Source organism: Cotesia typhae, unplaced genomic scaffold, assembly GCF_013202065.1.
Source record: "Cotesia typhae breed Kobodo isofemale line unplaced genomic scaffold, CoteBio_Ctyphae contig_20, whole genome shotgun sequence".
In the NCBI taxonomy this organism is placed as follows: Eukaryota; Metazoa; Arthropoda; class Insecta; order Hymenoptera; family Braconidae; genus Cotesia; species Cotesia typhae.
This window is the reverse complement of record NW_027423725.1, coordinates 1,130,405-1,150,281: the sequence shown is the minus strand read 5'-3', so window position 1 is coordinate 1,150,281 and position 19,877 is coordinate 1,130,405. Positions and strand designations below refer to the sequence as shown.

The following is a 19,877-nucleotide window of genomic DNA, read 5'->3' as shown; positions in this document are numbered from 1 at the left end:
TCTGTCAGAATTATCCGGGTAGTCAATGGTGATCTTTGTTATTTTTATAGTCCACCGAAACGTCAACTCTCTCTCCGCTCGGAAATACACATGGTCCGACCTCGAACAAAGTATACAATACTAGTGCATTCATTTTGTACTTTGTTGTTTTTGCTTAACCTGTTTGTTTTGTACGCCTCGGGTTTTTGTTTCTGGGCACTGGTAATGCACCAAACAAAAGCTTTTCTATTCGCACGGAACAGTGAGTATAAATCGAGAGGAGGAGGATAGAGAACGATGTTACACCCCCAGTGTGTCCGCCCACTTTTAGATACAACTTACAACCGTTATCTCAACCCCGATTGTGAAGAATCTCGGATCTGGATCCAACTCGCTCAGCTTCACTCTCCACTCGAGTTTATTTTTTTATATTTTCAACAAAACTAAAACCACACTTTTTTACTCTTTCCCTAGATTCTAAGCTCCTTCCTCCCTTGAGCTGCCTTAGTAGGTTTTGCCGAGGCAGCAGTTACCTTCAAGAACCCGCATATCCAACGCATACACCTTTTTCTTATTCTGCTTTTCACCCAGTAGTTAAAACCCATTCCCTTTCTTCATTTTTTTGTTTCAAACCTCCAGCTCTTTTCTTCATTTCTTCCTCAGTCTTTCACTCAAACTCTTGCTCTAACTTTACCCCGGAATGTTAACGACTTTGGCAATATACTACCGGGTACTCTTGACGTTCAAACTTTCCTTCTGTTCCGTTTAGAGATCGTTAATTTTTATTACTCTTGTATATACTCAACCGTAACTACTCTTTTAAATTTTTATTTTCCCTATTCCATCACTCCAACTCTTGTTCTCGATGTTATTGTTCTTATTGTTGCCATTGTTGCTTCTACCATTCTTACAATTGTTCGCGCTATTGCTATTCTTGTTACATACATTCACATTTTCCTCCTACTGACACTGCATTGTCGTCCGAGTGCTAAATCACAAGTGTTACCAGTCATGCTGCCACCAATTTTCCATCTGAGGCTGCTAGGCATTACCCTATCAAAAAACTAGATGTAGGTTTGTATGAGGACCCACATAAGAAAGTATAGATTCATAAGATTCATTGTAGGAATGCATGGATCTGTATAAAAATTCATACATAATAGATTTCCCATATGGAAATCTATACATCAGGTTATACATCAGGCTATACCGGGTCCTTGCTCCTGTATTTCTGAATTCAATACATCAATCGAATCGAGGATGGGATACGTCTCCGACCAACCCGCAACAAAGCCGCGACAACCACAAAGATATAGATGTTTTTGTTTCGAACCGGGAAAACCTGATTTCTGAATCACTATAAATGGTAATTTCGGTGACTCTGTTTGTCTGGATGACCAAAAAAGAAAGCTTTGGAGTTGGGACTGTTAGACTTTTGATGGCCCCATAAAAAATCCATGTGGGTTTGTATGGGAATCCACATCAGAAAGTACGGAATCAGGTAGGAATCGATAAAATTCGATGTAGGAATACATGGATTTATATAGAAATTCATACATGAAATGGTTCATAGATTCCCATATGGAAATCCATATAGGTGTGGGTACATGGATTACTATACGGAAAACCACCTGGGAAGGCATGGGTACATGGATGATCTCATGGGAAATTCACATAATAAACTTTGGGACACATAGATTCCCATATAAATCCATACATTTCTACATTGAATCTTATGGATTCCATATCTCCTATATGAAAGCATACTTTCTCATTTAGATTCCCATGGATCTCCATACAAACCTACATGGATGTTTTTTGATAGGTTATATTTGAGTGTCATTTAAGTATATAATATCAATTAAAGATCTTGGACAACTGGGTGGTGTGGAAGACTGACAAGCACAAAGTCTGCGATTCGCGTCCTTGATGTACCCAGTTTTTTTCTAATTGATGACAGTATACTTATGTACGTGTATATAGTTATGTATGTGTTTTTTCTGGATTTTTACAGGATATCACATGAAAATATCATAGGAAAGCAAATGGAAATCGTAAAACATCATGTAAAAATCTAGGCTGATTTTTTTCGATAGGATCCTCGAAATGCCAACAAAGAGTCACACCACTATTTACACAACTCCCATTTTTTATCACCCAGGCAGATTCACAAAGCTCGACCCTGTACCTGGACGTTCCTCTTTCTGATAATCTACCGGCCATTAAATAGCATTTACTCAACCGATAATCCCGGTCGTTTTATCAGCCCTCCCCCCTATCGAGTTATTAAATCTGAAAACGAAAATGGCTATCTCTTCCGGCAATATCAACGATTGAAGATATCAATTATCAATTCCCGCCTAATGTCCCAACGAAGGAACCACATGGCATGCCCGCATATTTTATCACCACTTCTCATCCCATCACTTCTGACTCAGTCAACAACACGGAAGGGAGAGAATTTGAACACACACCATTACGCAAATTAACTTTCAGTGCCAGGAGCCGTCGATTGGCTGGCTGCCAACCGATGCTACACAGTTTTTTCACGTTTTCTCCATCACCGACTTATTCTTTCAATTCCGGGTGATGCCTAACCTACTTTGTTTATTCGACTGGTGCTCCAGGTAATCAACTTACCACTAAATGTTCCCCAGTGATCCTTTATCAGGATGACTGATGTGACTGATGCTACGGCGGGTTTTCTAATATTTTCTTCGGTCCTGTCGCTGCGAATTTCAACTTCCTGAAGCTTTCAATCAATGAACATCCGAAGGAACCGCCAGTTTCGGAGCCTTTCTCGGTGTTTATTCACGAACCTCACGTACAAAAGATATTCGTAGGTTACGTGACGTAGCGGGCAGAGGATGGCGGTTCACTGAGAATAAAATGGGAGCCAAAGCTTTGCCAGTTCTTCTGGCGCTTGTATCACCAACTTTTACCGTCAACTCAAACTTGTGTGCAAGTGTATAAATGTGTAAGTACATATAGCGGCCTGGTTCTATGGATAAAAATATAAGACGGAAGTTGGTAGGAAATGAAAAAGTTATGTTTCGTCACGGCCGTCATCGCTTGACGTTTTCATTTTTCTTCTAGCTAAAGTGCAAAGGAGATGGGATGGCTGTCTTAAAAATATAACCGGTCTGGTAAAAAAGATAAATATTAGCGTGGACTTTAGCTATAAATTCATCGCTCTGGCACTTGTGTTTAACTCGGCAATTCTCGTTCCGCACAACTACGGACACATTGTTGGCAACGTAACGCGAATTTTTATTGCTGCTCTAAGGAACAAAGTCTCATATCTGCACCCACACATACCTACATCCTAGATGTTTATAGTTCACCAAAACCGGCTACCAATTGGTGGAATTGGAATTTACTTTTTTTTGTTCACGTTCTGGACGAGGGTACTTGCAGCGCCGCGAGGGAAATATCCCATAAACTTTGGGAACATGAGAAAAAAAAAGGAAACTAAATATGTATAGGTTACTAAATCGAATATTCGAGATTCCAGAGTCTCACGCCAAAATATTCGCCAATAAAATTTCTTTCTTCCCACCAAGTTTCCCGTGAAAAAAATAACCAAATGTCTGTGTCTTCGTGTGCGTACATTTATTGCCGGGAATATATAGGTGTATCTATTTCTGATAATATTAGAATAAATATATTGCTACAGGACGGATATATACATAATGTGTAAAAAGTTTTTCGAGGGTTGTCAGAAACAAATTTTTATCCTCCACTCACTTTTCTGTCGCTCAATCGATACCACCTCGTATTTCTCTTTAAATTGTTATCTCAAAAGTTTTTCCCGAGATTTTTTACGTCAAACCTACTATTACAGCCTCCTTCACCATTCCCGCTGTTATCCTATCACTGGCAGCCCATTTTCAGGGAGACATATCCTAACCTGTAGTCCCTCAGGGAATTTTTATTCTGCGTCACTGTACATACATAAGTATTTGATGTTATTTTTAAGCCCGCCAAGGGGTGGGATAAGGATTCAACCTTTATATTTTCTCGCTTTGCTTACTTGTCACTACACTTTTGATATATACATTAACTATATTCTCAATTCAATACCAAGTTTTGCAATCTTGCTCTCCTTTGCTTATTTAACTAAACAATTGATCTTAGTCATTAAGAACACCTGAAATATCAGTTCCAAAATGACTTTTTCGCACTTTCAACCTTCAAATTTGTCGATTCTACCCATACAATTCACATTGTCCTTCAAAATCACCTAGAACCAGATCAAAATTAATCTCTAAGCCATTTCTAATTGATGAATCTTCAATCAAACACTGTATTAATGCTCCAAATTGCTAAATTTACTAAATTCTTGATCGTAGTTTCAAAAGACACCTTGAAATTTTGTTTCAAAACCGATTTCTTGCACTTTTAACATCAAAATTCTTAAATTCTAACAACGCAATCCACATTACTCTTCAAAATCACCTAAAGCTACCGAATTAATCTCTAAGCCCTTTTCAATCCATTAATCTTCAGCCGAACATCATTCTAATGCTCCAACTTGCTAATTTCAACAAATCATTGATCCTTTTTCCAAAGGACACCTTAAAATCCTTAAGCCCAATCAATTTCTTCAACTTTTACAATTGAAATTCTTTAATTCCAATCACAAAATTCACACCAATTTCCCAAATTATCTAGAATCTCGTCAAAATTGATCTTCAAGACCTTTTTAATTGATAAAACGTCATCCAAACACTGTATTATTGCTCCAATCTGCTAATTTCACCAAATGGTTGATTCTCTTCCTTAAAAAGACCTTAAAACTTCCTGCAAAATCAATTCCTTTCACTTTTAGCATCAAATATTATAAATTCTTACAATAAAATCTACACTATCCTTCAAAATTATCCAAAATTAGCTACAAATTGACCTCTTGATCCTTTCCAATTGCCAAATCATTACCCAAACACTCTATATATGCTTCCAATAGCTAATTCAACCAAATCATTGATCCTTTTTCCAAAAGACATCTTAAAATCCTTAATCCCAATTAATTTCTTCAACTTTGACCATCAAAATCCTTGCAGTGACTTATAACTGGGTCTAAATTGATCCCAAAGCTCTTTCCAATCGCTAAATCTCTAGCGACACACTATATAGGTGCTTTCACTTCGAATTCCGTCGAAATACTATCTATGATAAAGTCAGTTATAATTCCACTGTATCGATTGGCCTCCGGCCTTGCAAAAAGCAACGGTATCACATATTCTAAAACTGGGAACGTATGACCACCCTTAGATCGGGACTTAAAACCCGAGCAAGGACGTTAACGTCGGTCCGAGTGGAATTACGGTATTGCCGGGATGGTTCTTGTTCTTCAGACTTTGGTGAAAGCATTAAGAGGAGGGCGCTTAAGCAGCTTTTGAGGGGAACCCTGCCAGTGCCAGTTTTCGTACTATTATTTGCCACTCCAGAGTCCAGAGCTTCTTTCCGACCCTAATTCCTCTCGCTCACAAATTTAACAACTATTTTACCATCAATTGTTGATGCTTTTCCTTTAATTTTAACGAAGGCTTAAGCTTTTACAGAAATATTGAATAAAGCATCCAGCACTCTCGATACTTTTATTTAAAAGCGTTTAATTCGATGCATTTTCAAGCATGTGATTAGTCTTTGGAAGCAGGCATTGTCATGAAATATTAATTCAACAAAAGCTCGGTCTGAATTATAAAAATATTTAATAAATGGTTGATAGAACGCCGACGGGAACGGGACATGATCAATATATGCACAAAAGAGTATTTTTAAAGCGCTCTTCCTCTATTTAGTTTTATCTTCATTTCTTTCTTTTTTTTTTATTTCATTTTTTTTATTTTATATATTTTTAGTGTACAAAGAAGAAAGCGGATGACAAATTTTATTGATATAGGTTTTTATGGCATTACCTTTGATAATATCTGAAGCTAATAGTAAAACTATTAGAGTTCCCAGTCGGAGGATGAGAGAAACATAATAAACGAAAATATACCACGGATGCTTAGGGAGCCTGGTTTGGGTAAAAAGGCCCAGCTCCAGCTCCAGCTCCTGCTCCATGGCTTTATAATTTATAGAAGTAATATTACGTATTAAATATTACTGTACATTATAAATAAACGGACGTATATGTATGTTTATCTCCGCTGCATTGTGGATACTCGATTCATCGGGAAATCAATTATTTACAAACGTACGCTTTATTTAATTTCAAATTGATGAACGTTTATTACAGAATGCTTTCTGTAAAATTTAATATTTCAGCTCGATTTTGAATATCAAAGCACTGACGCATTTTGTTTAATTGATAAAAATTGAAAATGTGACCTACTGGGTCGATGAAGAAGGACGGGGGAGCTTTCTAACTGATTGCTGGGAAGATTTTACACCCGGGTGCACTGGAAATTCATTCGAATCACAATAATCCCGTGTATGGATGCTAGTGTGATAACACTTTAGATCAATACATCTCGAGGCGTGAATCAGTTAAGCCGATTGGGTTAAAAACAATAACAACCGAAGATTGATGGGCTTTATCCCCTAAAGATTTGCTAATGCTCGTTTTTTGGAAAAATATTTTTAGGAATAATAGAGAGCTTTTATTTTATTTTATTTTTTTAACAGATAGAATTTATTCTGAATTTTTTTTTAAATTAATTAATTTTGGTGGATAAATATGATTGGTTGTGACCGTTGAAACTGAGAGCCAATAAAAATTAACCTACACTCTTATTTGCTATGTTTAGATAACAGATCGCAAAACAATTGAATTTAGCCTAAAAAAATTAATATTGTCAACCAATACAAGAGAATTTTTTTTTTTTAATTAATGCAGAATAATCTCGAATAAATTTTAAGTGTATCTGATGGACGTTTTATAAAACAACACATAACTTTCCGGGTTTGATCAAGTATTTCGTTTAATATCACCAGTAGCCATCTGCGCGCTTTTTAATTATTATTATTTTTCACAAATAATTTTTTATACTTCGGAACAAATTTTTTTTACATTTAATAACTTATTTCACACAAAATATAACCTTTACTATGAAATACCCGTTTATTATTTTATTTTAGACGATAACATTAACATGAATATTTTTAAAGCTCGCTGTAAGATGGCGTTGCGCATCGGATATAATACTACGTCACTGCTGTTTGAATTTAAATTTAAAAATAATTTTTAATTTTTAAATTACTTAGCCAAATAAATTATTAAAATATTTTTTATTTATTTTGTCGTGATAACTTTCACTAAACTTTTGAAAAACAATAAAATTACAAAACATTTTTTCATGACAATTAAACTGGACCATAAAAATCTTTTTTTCTTTTTTTCAAAAATATACTAAAACTGTTATTCAGAGTAAAAAAATTGTAAAAGTTTGAGTCTTTAATATTAATGTCAAAAGATCGATGGAAATTTTTGATTTTCTTTTTCCAAACCCATTTTCTCCTTGAAACTTCTAGCGAAACAATCTAGCGGAAAAATTTAAACGACCTATATTTCCAAGGTAAATTGAATGCTCTTCACAAAAGGTCTGATTAAAAATTTCCGTCAGTCAAGCCGTTTTTATCTAATGAAGCCTCGAACGTATTCGTTTTTTGAAGCTTCGATTTCATAACTTTGAACTGTCTATATATGACTTAGTACAGCCATAGCACAATTTTTCCCTGAATTCTATCCAAGTGGCGCTCTAGGATCTACCAATTTTTCTCCCAACTATCTTTCTCGCCAGAATCCAGTATAGTTTTTCCTCTAACAAATAAAAGAACCGTCAGGTGAAATATCCAGCTCAATAAATAAATAAATAAAATTGTGTTTAAATTTAAGCAATCAGCAATTTTGAATCCACTTATTACAAAAACATTTCTATCACACAAAGTGCCATAATAATAATTTAGCAGTATTTACAGTACCCTTGTTACTTTGTTCAGCACAAACAACGATCACAATCGGCCACAAAAAGCATTGGCAAATAAAATAAAATATAAAATGTAAACATAGTAGTCTTACTAGGTCTCCGGTGGCCTAGTTATCCCTAGGAAGGGGAAAAATGCCCTCGAAGAATCGGTTAGCTCCGCAAAGTGTGTAAGCGACAGATGGTGACACATTTGCATTTCTCTGTGGCTGTATCTTTCTCGGTTGTGCTCTTTGTTTGTTATTTTATTTTCATTTTTATTATTTTTATTCAGGTGGGTTCTTTTTACCCGGTTTAGTTTTAGTAATTTTATTTATTTAAAAAAAAAAAAAAAAGAAAAGCTCGTCGTGCGTTGGTTGTCTTGTTGAAAATTTATGGTTCGCTTGTGGCGTAGATCGTTACGCCCGTCCGTAATGTTTTGTGGAGGGTGTTCAGAGTAGAGGCTATTTTGTTATTCCGAAACATTCGCTTTAATGACTCCCAGGCTTTCAAGAATAATATGCACCAAGCTCGTGAAAACAATGCAATACACTGCACTGGTGAAACACTCGATATATCAAGACGACCTACCCAACGTTTACACGTTAAAACGCTCAACATTTTTTACCTGTTACTGTTACAACAACCTTTTTCTCTTCTTCGTCTTCTTTACATTCTCGTCCATTTTACATTTTACGTTTTCCCTTTTATATCCAACATTTTACGTATTACACTTAGCGTTTCACGTTTAACATTTACATCTTTCTTGCTAATTAAAACAAGCTAACTCTATACTTGACCTTTTGCCTAGTGTTGGAAAGAGAAATAAAAATTCTACATTTTTTATTAAATTAATCAAAAAAATTTACAATCTTATAAAAAATTTTCATTCTTCTAGAAATTAGCAAGATAAAAAATTTTTTATTAATTTTTCTAGAAAATCAATAATTAACATAAGCATTTTATTTTTTTATAAATTACTTGGGTAGAAGAACCAAATATTGACCAGGCAGCTTAACAAACTAATTTAAAAAAATTGAGTAATTTGATTTTATATTCAGTACGTAATTACAAATTTTTAATGATACTTTAAATGAAAATTTGAGCATCCACATAAATATATTTTTATAATAATAATTAAGAAAACGGTTAATCCTAAAGGCCATCCCTGTAACTTCCCGCTAACTCCATATCTAAGCGCTCAACATTCCATTCATTAAGGTTTTGAGCTCGAAGAGCTCAAAAATATAATTTTTGTTCTATTTTAAGCTTTCCGAGCTCAAAAAGACAGCTGTTCTATTTTTATGAGCTTTTCGAGCTGAAAAATCTGAATGAATCAACCGACTTTCTCGCAGCTTACGTCAATCAACGCAGTTTTTTGAGCTTTTTTAAGAATCTTATAACTCAAACTCGTCAGACTAAAAATTTCATAGAAATTCTGAAAAAAAAAATTTTTTTCAATTTTTTTCGACAGCGATATCTCACGAACGGATCAACTGATTTTGACCGGATTGGTGGCGATCGACGTGGTTGTTCATGGTTCAGAGCTGATTATTTTTTGGAATTGATCGGTACAGCCGTTTAGAAGTTATTCCAAAAAAACCATTTTTGAAAATTTTATTTTTGAGATTTCTCAAAATTTAACCAATTAAATTGATTTAAATTTTCATTAAATTTAATGGCAATAATGCTTTTTGGATTGCCACCTATCTCGATCCGATTGGTCAAGCTGTTCAAAAGTTATAAGAGATTTTTCGAAAAACCGCGGTAAAAGTTTTTAATTTTTTTAGCGGGAAATTCAAAAAAAAAAAAGTTTCTGTATAAACGTCAAAAAGTGGGGAAAATTAGTCATTAGTCAACTATTTAATATCCAAGATTAATTATCAATTATTTTTATAGTTTCTAAGTTAAAACTATAAAAAAATAAGAAAAAATGGGATATTAGATAAAAATCAAACAATTACCAGCATTATTAACACCAAAAATTCCATTACTACCTCCCGCAGAGCAATTACACTGTTTCATTTTCTATTTCTCAAAAAATTTAATTCCTTTTTGCCGCTCGACTGCGGAGCTGAGATGAAATAAAAGTAATAAAACACCGGTCCAGTTTAACGGCGAGCTTTCATAAGACGAATCCGAGAACTCGTCCAATGGATCGGTCTGTAGCAATAAAGCATTTTTTGCTACAGGAATAAAAAAAAAAAACATCGACGATCCACGATCGGATACAGAAAAATAGGAGATATAGTCAGCCGGGATGACCGAAGCGGAATGTCCGGTGATGAATTATTGTTTAAAAACACAGCCGAGTCGACGTATACGCCTGACCGCACAAATCCTGCAGAATGCATTGTTTACAGGCGTCGCAAGCCTCCCGAGGGAGCGAGTAGCTTTTTTTATCCTATTTCACCTATTTTCAAACATTCCTGGTTTATTTTTCGACGAGCTTCTATCTGCTGTGTCTCTGTCCTTGTCTTTGTCTTATGCCGGATGAATTCTATTGTAAACAAGTGTTTTCTTTAACAACTGACGCTTTGTTTTATATCACTCAGCGGCCATCTTTGTTTGCAAAATTTAGTAGAGATTTCAGTTGAAATTTACTTAAGCCAAAAAAAGAGGTCTTCAAAATAATTTGATTTATGCAAACTAATTTTTTTATAAAAAAAAAAAATGTCGAATAAGCACCTCAAAAGAGTTAAATAATTTTTTTTTATTTTAATACTTAACTCTTCAATATTAACTCTCCTATAATGAGACGATTTAGTGACAATGCGCCGCCTATCGGATTTTTTTAGTATTAATATTCATCAAAAAATTATATATGATCTTATCAAGTCATATTAAGCTTAAAATGGACATATTAAGCCAGATATGATTAATTTTTATTTTATATTGAACTTTCTACGAAAGTTGATTGACTAAAATTTTTTAATAATTTATTTAACGATAACCCTTCGTCAGAATTGTTCCAAAAAATTAATTGAGACGTATGAGATAGCAATTGAACAACTTTAATATGTGAATCTATGGAGGATCCTACCCTGAATTTCTATGGAGGAAAACTATATTGGGAATCTATCCAAAAACACCATCTGGAAATCCAGGCTGGTTTCCCAATGGATTGTTTTGATAGGGATGATCTGAATAGACATGTTATGACATAATTTAGTTTTCCTTCCAATGCAAGTTTTCCAATAAATCAAAGGAGTAACTTTTAGATTCCTAGTAGCGCAACAATTGAAGGTCACAACAAAAGTATCCCCGAATTGTTGTATCTTGCGTGTTTCCTGTTGTTTGTTGTTTCAGTCGTAGCCTGGACGAAAGTTCCGCGCCACTATAAAAATATTCGGCGCCCGTAAAAAGTGAACTTAGCTGTCACACTGATCGTATTTTACAGTAAACTTTATTATCCCGAGTCAGTGATTCAACGTGGTGGTCTTTTCCGTCAAAGGAAGCGTCGTAAAACGAAATGACGTCTTATTGCACATTACGCTAACGTAAACATAGAAGACGTAATGACGAGGATGATGGTGATAGCGATGTTGGATGAATGGGACGCAATAAAAATAAGTAATTTATTGATTGTCGGTAGGATATGAATAGAGTAAATAAGTAGTGCATTTCCTTGAAATCTTGCTCGTAAAAATAAGCAACTTCCTCTCTCTCATGAGACCTTTCGTCTTCTCGGGTTACATCGTGTTTATGGTATCCTCTGGGACGATCCTCCTGGATAGAAGCTCAAAACACGATATTCAATAAAGAGGAGGGACGAGAAATAGCAGACGAGCTACTGCTACTGGTATGGTGGTTCTTCTCTGTGTCACGTTCGTAAATCGATCGTTCCACTTACGACGTTTACTCTGAGTCAACCCACGTCCCTCAGATCCAACAAAATTACTCGGGGAATTTATAGTCATAAAATAAAACGAGACATAAATATATATGTTTAAATAGACATCTTTCCCTATAACTATGCGACATCCATGATGATAATACTCTTCAATCGATAGTTCTTCCTCTTCCTATTCCTCTTTTCCTTTTTCTTTGTTCTAGGTTCCAATAGACGGGCATTAAAGGCTAGGGCGTCTTATTTTCAGAGGACGATTAGAGAATGGCGCCCAGTAGTCATTTGAATTTTTAAAACCGTTTGACAATTATTGCTACCATTAAGATTGAGAGCATTGATGGTATGAGCTTCAGATAAAAGCCACTGGAAAATTAGTTTGGTATAAAATTATAAATTTACAAAAATTTCCAATGACAGACTTTGAAATTAACATTAAAAGCTCAATTTTTTTTTTCCAGTTAATTTCTCAAAAATTAACCTTATATGACAATATATGACATTCTGACATAAAAATGTGCCGTATGTGAGCATATATCGTCTTCTAAGGGTAGATATGGTGTGACATATCCTTCCATAACTTGATAAATCCACATTTAGTCTTTCTGTAAGCTTATATATCCATAGATAATTTAAAATATGTTCTGATATTGCCTAAAATGTCTCGTATATGATTTTTGACCTGAAAATTTAATCATATCTGGCTTAATATCTCCATATAAAGCTTGAAATGTCTCGATAAGCTTATATATAATTTTTTGATGCGAGTTAGTACTAAAAATATCCAATAGGTGGCGCATTGTCGCTAAATTGTCTCATTATAAGAGAGTTAATATTGAAAAGTTAAGTATTAAAATTAAAAAAAAAATTTTTTTGACTCTCTTGAGGTGCTTATTCGACATGAATTTATGCATATGATTTATGTCCAACAATAAATAAACCGCGTGATTCAACGCAGTGTGGCAACATTGCACAGAATAGAAGGTGCCAATTTTGAATTTCAATAATTCTTGAGTCAGATGTTGACTATTTATTGTTTTTTTAATTAAAAAATTCAATTTTTTTTATTAATAATATTTTTAGGTAACAGATAAATTATAGTGACGAATTTTCGTATTCAAATTTTGGCAGTAAATTGTCCAAAAATTTAATCATACATTTTTAGTGACGTCAAATAAGTGCAAGTCTCTATTAGAGGATTTTATGATTTTCGGGAGTTTAACTTATCAAACTACGTCAGAATTCACCATAAATTTTTCAACGGCCAGCGATGAAATTAAAATAAATATATTGGCGTACGAATAAAATTTACTTTTGGCCCAGTACCGACAATTGAGTGTGGTCGTGTGCAATATTCAAAGGACCATTACGAAAATGACCATTAAAATAAATTACTCTCATTCCCGACTGGTGCAGCGAGCAACGAATCCAGTCCATACAGCAGCCCTTTCCAGGACTCGCAGAACCAAAGCTGGAACCACCCAGTCAGCTAGCTGGCCTGATGTCTGTAAATACGGTGTGTGACGAGGAAATACTCAGCTCGACGAATCAATTTACGTAAATAATGGCTCCCTTCTACGCTCGCAGTTTACATTACCTATCCAAATGCATCTACAAACATCCACTTGCATCCCTAGTCCGGCAGTATCATTACGTTATTTTCGGTCTCTCCTACGTCCGTTATTAAATAAACACGCTGTATTACTCGATCAATAAATAACGGCGATTATCATTGTGAAATATAACATTTTTCATATTTTTAATACTTCTCTATTTCATGAGTTTAATTTAAAATTTTTTTGTGTTTTGTTTATTTACAGGGCCCGGTCGGAGAAGTAGGAGGTGTAAGATTGCCCCTGCAGTCGTTGCATGGCTATGGGTCAGTTTTCATGTACTCGGCCTCGACGAGTCCTGGAGGGGCTGCTGGTCAGGGTGGCGGAAGCGGGGGTGAAGTCACCCTCCGCCTCCGCGAACCGGAAGACATACCTGAAGAAGTCCTCGCGAGGCTTGAAGACACGGCTACACTATCTATTTCTCTTCAAGGCGACGCTGTTCTTAGGCTAGGTTCAGCTACTACTGGTAAGTCCTTTAATATAAAAAATTTAATTGTTTTAATGACTTATAATATTAATTTTTTTACCCGAAAAAAAAAAAAAAAAAAAAAAAAAAATTACAGTTTAAAATGTAAAATCGATCCCGTCGTAATCAAAACTAGAAAAATTACAGTTTTAAATAACATTTTTCTAAATTCAATTTTTTAATTTAATATTCAGAGCTTTCAAAATAATTATTACATTCTAGAATTTAATTCTTATAAAATCTGTAATAATTACATTTAAAACTAATTTTTCCAGTTTTCATCACAAAGCGCCACTTTGCATTATATATAATTTTTAAGGAGGGACAAACATGATAACTTTTAAAAAAATACATTTTTCAACTTGATTTATTCTTTAATCTTTTTATCTGCCTAATAAGAAATAAATTATTAAAGATTGCAGCTTAACATTCTTTTGTTTAATTATAATCAATTTTTTTTCGGCTGGCGGAGAAATTTTCTGTCCTTCGAGCAGCCACATAGAAAAATTTACTTGTAAATAAAGCTTTAAGACAGCTGATACTATAATCAATTGTGGTCTTTGGCTTACCAAGGGTAATACAACCTTTAATTGGTCCTTTTTTATGATTCTCATCGAAGGGAAAGAGGGCGTTCAATTCGTATTAAAAGAAATACTATCCGCGGGAAAATTTAAACAAGCTTTAAAATTGAATCATAAATGCAATTTCTTGTAATTCACTTATTAAAATCATTTTTTGACTTATTCTTATTGTTAATAGTAAATAATTGCTATTTTTATCAAAAAGTAGTTTTAATGACTTGAAATGTCGATTTTTCTAATTTTTAAGGAGGGACAAACACGATAACTTTTGAAAAAATAATTTTTTCAACTCAATCTACACAGTAAAAAATTTTGTGTCAATGCGTCAAAAAATTTTGTATTAAAAATTTTTGTATTAAATATTTAACACAAAAAAGTGTTGAATATTTAAGATAAAAATTTTTAACACAATTTTTTGACGCATTGACGCAAAATTTTTACTGTGTATTTTTTGATCTTCGCATCTGCCTAAAAAAAAGTTAAGGATTAAAAATTGTAACTTAATATTGATTTGTTTAATTATAATTAATTCTTATTCAACTGGCAATTGGAGAAAATTTCCGTCGTTTGAGCAACTATACAAAAAAATTTGTATTTTGGCCAAAAGTACTATAGTCCCTCTGTTTTTTTTTTTTTTTATGATTCACATTTGATCGAAAGAAGGCGTTCAATTCATATAAAAACATTTACTATGCGCGGGAAAATTTAAACAAGCTTTAAAATAGGATTACAACTAAAATAAATTCTTTGCAATTTATTTGTAACTAAGTTATTATTAAAACAATTTTTTTTTTATTTTAGGAGCAATCATCCCTTTTTTTTTTTAGTGTAGTTCGAAAACAAGCTATTTCACGTCCCCAAATTATCCACCCCGGGGAAAAGTTCCGTATAAAGGACTTTAATCTTCCAGAGATTCAAATTTCATAGCTCGGATAGGTAAATAGCTCGCGAATTTATAAATTGAAATCTGTCAAACGCCGGAACGTATTAAATTCAATGCATTGAAATTCACTGAGGATAAATCTTTGAATAACCATGACGCTCGGTCATTGAAATTTTCCAATTATGAGAGGGATCAGCGTACACGTAGCAACAAAATACACCACATATAACATACGTACTACCATCGTATTATCGTCGTTATTACTGTTATTATTATGATTATTATCTAATAGAAGCCGCGGCATCGTTAGTATTCACAAAAGACCGGCATCACCAGAGAGAAGAGATAGTAACTCGATGCACATTATCCCCGGCAGCTTTTCCAAGTGAATATGTGGGAAAAATAAAGCGGAAAGAAGCGCCCTGTTTGCTATTCTTCCCGTCATTTTAACTCGACAAATTATGATACGGGTGGCTTTGTTAAATTTAACATGCAAATGCATCGATTCTCGATACTTAAAAATTACATGAGGGTCAGGCGGATATTTGTAGTCCACAGTCAGAGTCGATAACACTTAGGTTGGAGAAAAAAGCTTCGCTTTCTGAAAAAATTTACAGGAAATGGGAAAAATTGTACCAGCGAGCCGGGACGACGCTTATACACGAGTACGCTCCCGCCGAAAGGAATATGCGAAAGTTAGCGAAAACTTTTATTTTCCAAGAGCTATTCTCGTTATAAGTTGGACGCCCAGGGGCTCGAGCTGGAAAAAGGGACCGGAAAAAACTTAAACTGCTCGAAAAGGAATGGGAACGTAAAATCGAGGCGTTTCTGCAGTCAAGTAAACAATCGCAGTCTCGATTTAGACGTACCGGATAGCAAAAAGAAGAGGATGCTACGGAGTAAGGAGAGAAATATAATAAGAAAAAGAACAACAAGTTGTATTATGGGAACTAATAAAAAGAAGTAACCAGGCGCTGGTGATTTGAAAGTTTTTTTCGAATAATAATCATGTACTATGACATTGACGTGGAAATTAGATCTAATTACAATTCTTTTAATAATTATGTTTACAACTAAATTAAATATTAAAAAGTATCATCAATTTTTGGTGTATTATTAAGTTAAAAAATAATAAGCGATAATAATTAAGATAATTAATCATCAATTTTCGTGATTCTGAGATTTTCATGCATGGAAATTTTAAATTGCCTTGTTGTATAAGAAAAAATTGGGTTGGTAATTGAATAAAAAATTGGTTTTTGCTTTAAAACTTATAATAAAAAAATGAAGTCTCTAAAAATGAGAAGATTAAATCATCATGCGCCACTTGTCCGAATTTTTTTACACTAGATTTGATAATAAATAAAATGGAAGAAAATATAGACACTATTAACTTTTTCTGAATTAAAAAAAATAGTAAACGTAAAAAATCAAGATTAATAATTATTTTTTAAAAAAATACAGTAAAGTCAACTCACTAAAAAATTAACCGGATTTGACAGTAAAAATACATTCAAGTGTCAGGATTATCCACCGACTTTGAAAAGGGACAGCAAGAAAAATTTCTTTTGACACAAGAAATTTTACTTATTCCTACAAAATTAATTATCTTGCTTTAAAAAATACATATTTTGATCCAAGAAAATTTATTTGAGTCAAGAAAATCTTCTTGTTTTGAGAAAATTTAGCCTCTTGCTCCAAAAAATTAAATATAAAGATAGAAGTAAATTTTCATTAATATTTTTATTTATTAACATGTCAAATAATATAGAATCATTTTTTTTTCATCCAATCTGTATAACTGCACGTTAAAATAATATAAATTGGGTATCAAATATTCAAGAAAAAAATTTTCTCTAAGTGAGAAAATTTTTTTCTTAGCTGAAATAGGTGGCGCTGCTTCCCTAGAGTATCTAAAAATCTTGATCAAATATAAAAATTTATTGTATCAAGTATTGATGATAGAATTAAGAAAAAATTACTTCGATCAAGAATAGAATTTCAAGAAAAAGTTTTCCTTCGGCCAACACAACTTCGGTCTTCCTTCAGGCACCCGAAAATTTTCTTGAGCCAAGAATTTTATTTTCCAGTCAAGAAATTTTTTTTTTTGTGTGGAAACAAAATTTTTTCTTATTCTCTTTCCAATATTGATTAGAAATTTGAATAGCGCGCTTTAATTTTAATCAATAATGAATTGTGGCCCGTTTTTTGCGAGTTTTGACCTTTGACTAACTTCAAGACTTTCATGTATTTTAATTTAGAAGATTATTTGTAAAAATTTACTTTAATGATATTCATTTTTTTTTTTTTTTACTATTAGCTTCTATAAGCTTTAATAAGTATTGTCATTAAAAAATTATGATCTAGAATAATTTTTTCTATGAATATAATTTTTTTTTTATTACAAAATCTTCCAGGCAAGTCTGTTGACTACTTTACCACTCATACATAAAATAAAATTTTTGTATTTTTCGTGACAGTCAAAGATTGTCAGTAAAAGTTAGAGTAACTCTTGGGAGAATCGAATTCACGTGGAAGCTGAGAGAGTTGCCGAGCCTTAGGTAGGGTAGCACACTGTTGGTAGTTGGTACGTACGGTTTACGGTGGATCTCGGCTGTGAAATCTTCCCCATTATCCTGGCGTCACGTATTTAAGACTCAGTTAAAGGACACGTAGCCAGGGGAAGTGTACGTGCACAAGTTTCCCAGAAGAAAGTACAAACGTGAATGGCTGTCGAGAAAGGTGTGCCGTCGGTATGGTATGGTATGTTATGTTAGCTCCTGGTACGGCAAAGAAATAAGGAAAGCCAACTTTGTGAAAAAGGAAAAATAAATAAAGTTCAACCTGAAAAAAATCAAGCTTTTCTGCGCTCCATCTCTTCTTCGTAAGGTTGCTTCTGCTTCGTTAAACCCGATTCAATTTTAACTCTGATCCAACTACACAAGGATCAACTCCTCTGTTCTTACTCTCCTCTGTTTTTTCAAGCCTTGACCTCACTGTTCCTAGAAGATGCTTCGAAGCTGCTAACGAAACTGCCCGTAAAACTAGAAAATTATTGTCGGCTTCCCTCTTTCAAGGGATTCGCTGGAAATAGAAAATATAAATCAATTTTACAGATTCTGCTAAGAAAAATATCTTTAAAGGAGGTTGTGATATGGCTTGACATTAAAATACTCCATATCTAGCCCAATACGGGAAAAAATTACCAACGTCTTCACTTATAACTACTTTCATTTTTAATTTTCTTAATTTTGTAAGAAAAAAATAATTGTCTACGTTATAGTACAACAATAACTTTGGTGAGTCAATTACAAATATTAAAATATATATTTATGTCATAAGGTCGTAAAGTGGCGGTTTTCTGACAGCGACGGTATTTCGATATGAGATTAACATTTTTTATTATTTTTTCTACCGTGGATTAATGGACGGAACATTTTATACATTTTTTTCAAGATTTTTCAAAACCCAAAATCTACCGACCGAGAGCGGTCTTTCAATCCGAGTAATCTAATCCAGTTTTTGTGGAGCAATCTTCGGACAATCATCAATAGCTAATAGGAGGCAAATATTGACATATTTAAATTTTATGAAGTTTCACAAGGGCAACAAAACTTAATTTTATATTAATTATCTTTTTATTAATATTTATTTATGGCGTAATTGTTATTTTATTAACATTAGGTCCGCTTCATAATAAACTGCCAGCAGATAAATACTTAGCGCCACTCAATAGTAACTGTTTAAAATTTACTTCCAATCATTGGTCGGTACACTAGAATGTGACTTTTTTTTTTACAATCTCTCTCAATATCGTCTGGGTGTACTCGAAAAGTTTGTAAAAAAAAAAAGAGGGGGTAAAACTTCACGGCCTAGGCAGTGAAAAAAAGACGGTATGGTGGAGTCTCTAGAAAAGAGTCCCTCTACGGACGCCATTCAGCGCTCAAAAGTTGAACTTTTTAAGCGAGTATAACAAAAAGAAATTTTATTCACGATTCAATATTAAAGCTTATTTAAATTTTCCCGCGGATAGAATTGGTTTTCATATGAATTGAGCGCCCTCTTTTGCTTCGATGTGAATCATAAAAAAGGACCAATCAAAGGTTATATTGCCCTTGGTCAGCCAAAGAACACAATTGAGTATAGTATCAGCTGTCTTAAAGCTCGATTTACAAATAAATTTTTCTATAAGGCTGCTCTAAGAACAGAAAATTTGTCCGCTAGCCGAACAAGAATGAATTATAATTCAACAAAATAATATTAAGCTGCAATTTTTAATCCTTATCTTCCCTTTAGACATATAAAGAGATTAAAAAATAGATTGAGTTGAAAAAATTATTTTTTCAAAAGTTATCGTGTTTGTCCCTTCATAAAAATTTAAAAATCTATACTATAAACCATTATAACTATTTTTTTCTTGCACGGAAAAAAATTTTTATGGATTACATACGGCTTTATAAGAAAATTTTTTCACGGAAAACAATAACCAACTGACATCTCAAAGGAAGATAAAATTACCAATTATTTCGGCTGGGTAAAATCCACATTGACGGGTATTCTTTCGGGAACGGGGATAAATATCTGGCAGGCAGATTTGA

General features: G+C 33.6%; 1 protein-coding gene across 1 annotated transcript in view; it reads left to right on the top strand.

The window, feature by feature from the left end:
* The window catches only part of LOC141537969 (uncharacterized), a 209,264-nt gene that overhangs the window by 98,983 nt on the left and 90,404 nt on the right, over nt 1-19,877 (top strand). Inside the window, exon 4 of the mRNA XM_074259195.1 lies at nt 13,557-13,815. Coding sequence (XP_074115296.1) covers nt 13,557-13,815 — 259 coding nt within the window. The remainder of the gene's footprint in view (nt 1-13,556; nt 13,816-19,877) is intronic.